Consider the following 3,693-nt stretch of genomic DNA (forward strand, 5'->3'; position numbering starts at 1 on the left):
TCCACCAAATTCCAATCTTATCTTACAAAACTCTGTTTTTGGTTATCTAGTGAGTGGGAGTATTTCTAACACGGAAGAATATAAAATACATTGCGGGTTAGTCAAAGAAAGTGCTGATTTAGAAAAGACTTTAAGAAGTTTTTGGGAAATTGAAAATGTTGAAACGGAATTAATTGAGAGTAAAGAAAAAATAATTTGTGAAGAACATTTCAAAAATAACTTTTCGAGAAATTCGGAAGGACAATATATTGTAAAAATACCCTTAAACGAAGATCCTAAGTGTTTAGGAAAATCTAAAGAGTTTGCGCTGAAAAAATTAAACTTGTTGTGGCAACGTCTAATTAAGGATCCAAATTATTTGTCCCTATACAGAGAATTTTTACGTGAATATTTAGAGTTAGGGCACATGTCAGAAATTCAGGATGAAGAGGAAGAAGCAACTTATTTTATTCCTCATTTAGGAGTTTATCGACCTGATAGGCAGTCAACAATGCTCAGAGTTGTTTTTAATGCAAGTTATCCAACTTCAAATGGAAATTCCCTAAATTCCTTACAATATGACGGAGGAATAGTGCAAAGTGATTTATTTTCCATCATGGTTAGGTTTCGTAAATATGTCTATGCCTTCACAGCGGACATAAAGAAAATGTACCGAATGATCTGGATTCACCCAAGTCAGAGAAAGTTGCAGCGCATTCTATGGAAAGAAAATGAGAAGGAACCAGTCAAAACTTACGAACTAAATACTGTGACGTATGGAACGGTGAGTGCACCATTTTTAGCAACTCGTACGTTAAAACAAATAGCGATTGAAGAGGGAGAAAATTATCCTCTAGCTGCATCCGTCATTGAAGATGACTTTTATATGGATGACGTGTTAACCGGTTCTGATAATTAAGTTACCGCCAAAGAACTTCAAAGGCAGTTAATTGATATCTTGGCAAATTCTGGCATGCAACTGCACAAATGGCATAGTAATTGTGAAGACTTAGTATCAAGTAGTGAAGAAACCTATAATTTTACACATTCCGAGGAAACACAAGTTTTAGGAGTTTCTTGGAATACCAAAAAGGACAGCCTTTACTTTAAAGTCGATTTCAAGCCGCCTCAAGGGAAAGACTGTCGAGTCACAAAACGCTGCGTTTTATCTACTATAGCAAGACTATTCGATCCTCTTGGATTACTAGGACCTGTAGTGACGAAGGCAAAAATATTTTTACAGCAATTATGGTCTTTAAAGCTGGATTGGCATCAGGTACTGCCTGAGAAACAAACTAAAGAGTGGTCAAATTTCGTTGAATCATTACAAAGTGTTAGTAGCATGAAATTTGAAAGATGTATACTTACTGAGGGAGCTGAAGTGATAGAAATCCATGGGTTCGCTGACGCATCAGAAGCCGCTTATGGTGCAGTTATCTACTGTAAGTGTATTAAAGATGGTCACGCATCAATTAAATTGATTGCCAGTAAATCGAGAGTGTCTCCGTTAAAAAGAGTTACCATCCCAAGATTGGAACTTTGCGCTTCAGTGCTTCTAGCCAAGTTAGTGAAAAAGGTGATACATGCTCTCAAATTACCAATATCCCGCACCTATCTATGGAGTGACAGCATGATTGTTCTTTCATGGATTCGCAAAGAACCATTTCTTCTTAAGACCTTTGTTGCCAATCGGGTAACCCAAATTCAAGACCTCACTTACATTGAAGATTGGAGATATGTCCCTTCTAATGAGAATCCTGCTGACCTCATCTCCAGAGGACTCGATCCTGATAAACTTCATCATTGCAAACTGTGGTTTAAAGGACCATCATTTTTGCGTAGCAGTGAATACCCAAATAGAGACATCTTAACCAGAGTTATTACAGATGACTTTTCTAAAGAGTTTAAACCATCTAGTGACTCTAATTGCTTTATAAGTGATAACAATAATTTTCTTCATAATGTTCTAAAAATTAGTAATAGTTATAGTAAACTTATTCGTATTGTGAGTTATGTTCATAGGTTCATCAAAAATTGTAGAAGGAAAAATGACAGATCAAGAGGTTATTTATCCCCTGATGAGCTCAGACAAGCCGAGTTTTCATTGGTAAGTTTAGCTCAACAAAGTGAGTTTGCCAAAGAGATGAAGGATTTAAGATTTGCAGGTGAAGTCTCAAGGCAAAGTCAGGTAAAAAATTTACGTCCCTTTATTGATAAAGCAGGTATTTTAAGAGTTGGTGGACGATTGTCCAACAGTAATTTGAGTTTTGATAAAAAGTTTCCGATATTGTTACCAGGTAATCATCGGTTAACGAGATTAATAATTACTAGTTATCACATTAAACATTTGCATATAGGACCACAAACATTATTGTTTACTATAAGGCAAAGATTTTGGCCGATTAATGGCAGAGCAGAGTGTAGAAAGATAGTCCACGAATGTGTAACTTGTTTTAAAGCTAAACCAGTAACGTGTGACCTACCTAAAGAGCGTGTGAGTCAAAATTTTCCATTTGTGATTTCAGGAGTTGACTTTTGTGGGCCATTCACAATTAAATATAAACACCAGCGTAAAGGCACATATCAAAAAATTTATGTGGCGATATTTGTGTATTTCGTCACAAAAGCTGTGCATTTGGAGCCTGTAACAGAGTTAAGTTCTCAAGCATTTATAGCTACCCTTAAAAGGTTTTTTTCGCGTAGAGGGAAATGCAGTATTTTATACTCGGATAACGGGACAAACTTTAAAGGGAGTAATACTGAGTTACAACGATTGTTTAAAATGGTCAACAATCCTGATGAGAGTTTAAGCGGTTACATGAGTAATGAAAATGGAAATAGGAAATTTTTGCCTCCTAGAGCCCCTAACTTTGGAGGACTTTGGGAAGCTGGGGTGAGATCCTTCAAGTTTCATCTGAAAAGAGTAGTGGGTGGTCAGAAATTAACTTATGAGAGCTTTTTAACAATAATTAATCAAATTGAATCTATTTTGAATTCTCGACCACTTACTCCTTTATCTTCGGATGTCGATGATTTGAGCGCTCTCACACCAGGCCATTTCCTGATCGGAAGACCGTTTACAGCAATTGTAGAGCCAAATTTGATAAATAAATTAGAAAATAGACTGGGTTTATGGCAAAAAACCACAAAGTTTGTGCAACTAATATGGAAAAAATGGCATAATGACTATCTTACAACCTTGCATCAAAGATCAAAATGGTACTTTGATAAACAAAATTTAAAGGTAGGAGACATGGTTGTAATAAAAGAAGATAACATGGCTGTGTGCAATTGGATAATAGGTAGAACTGTGGCGGTCTTTCCGGGAAAGGATGGCAAGATTCGTGTTTCTAATATTAAAACAAATAAAGGAGTTTTCAAACGTCCAATTTCCAAACTTTGTATATTGCCTATTGAATCTTAAATATTATTTACTTGTAATCTAGTGCATATATTATATTTTATTTGGTTCTTATCAAATTTTTGTGTGTCATTTGAGATTATTCTGTTATATTATTCATTATATCGTGTCATGTGAGAAACTTATTTCATTTATTGTTGTGAATTTATATATGTTGATTTGAGAAAGAGTACAATTTTGTTGAATGTTAAAACATTGCAACGCCCGGCGGTATGTATCTGCGCATACTACCGTCGCGCCGTCTGTATGGAAAACGAGTTTTTGTGTAAACAGTTCAGTGGAGTGCGAGCAGC

At 35.7% G+C, this 3,693-nt stretch overlaps 1 protein-coding gene across 1 annotated transcript; it reads left to right on the forward strand.

The window, feature by feature from the left end:
• The first annotated feature begins 952 nt into the window (after positions 1 to 952).
• On the forward strand, positions 953 to 3,403 carry LOC129975359 (uncharacterized). The gene has a single exon (XM_056088422.1). It carries the CDS (start codon positions 953 to 955, stop codon positions 3,401 to 3,403), a length of 2,451 nt encoding a protein of 816 aa, XP_055944397.1.
• The last annotated feature ends 290 nt before the right edge of the window (positions 3,404 to 3,693 follow it).

The sequence above is a fragment of the Argiope bruennichi genome, chromosome 7, assembly GCF_947563725.1.
Source record: "Argiope bruennichi chromosome 7, qqArgBrue1.1, whole genome shotgun sequence".
In the NCBI taxonomy this organism is placed as follows: domain Eukaryota; kingdom Metazoa; phylum Arthropoda; class Arachnida; order Araneae; family Araneidae; genus Argiope; species Argiope bruennichi.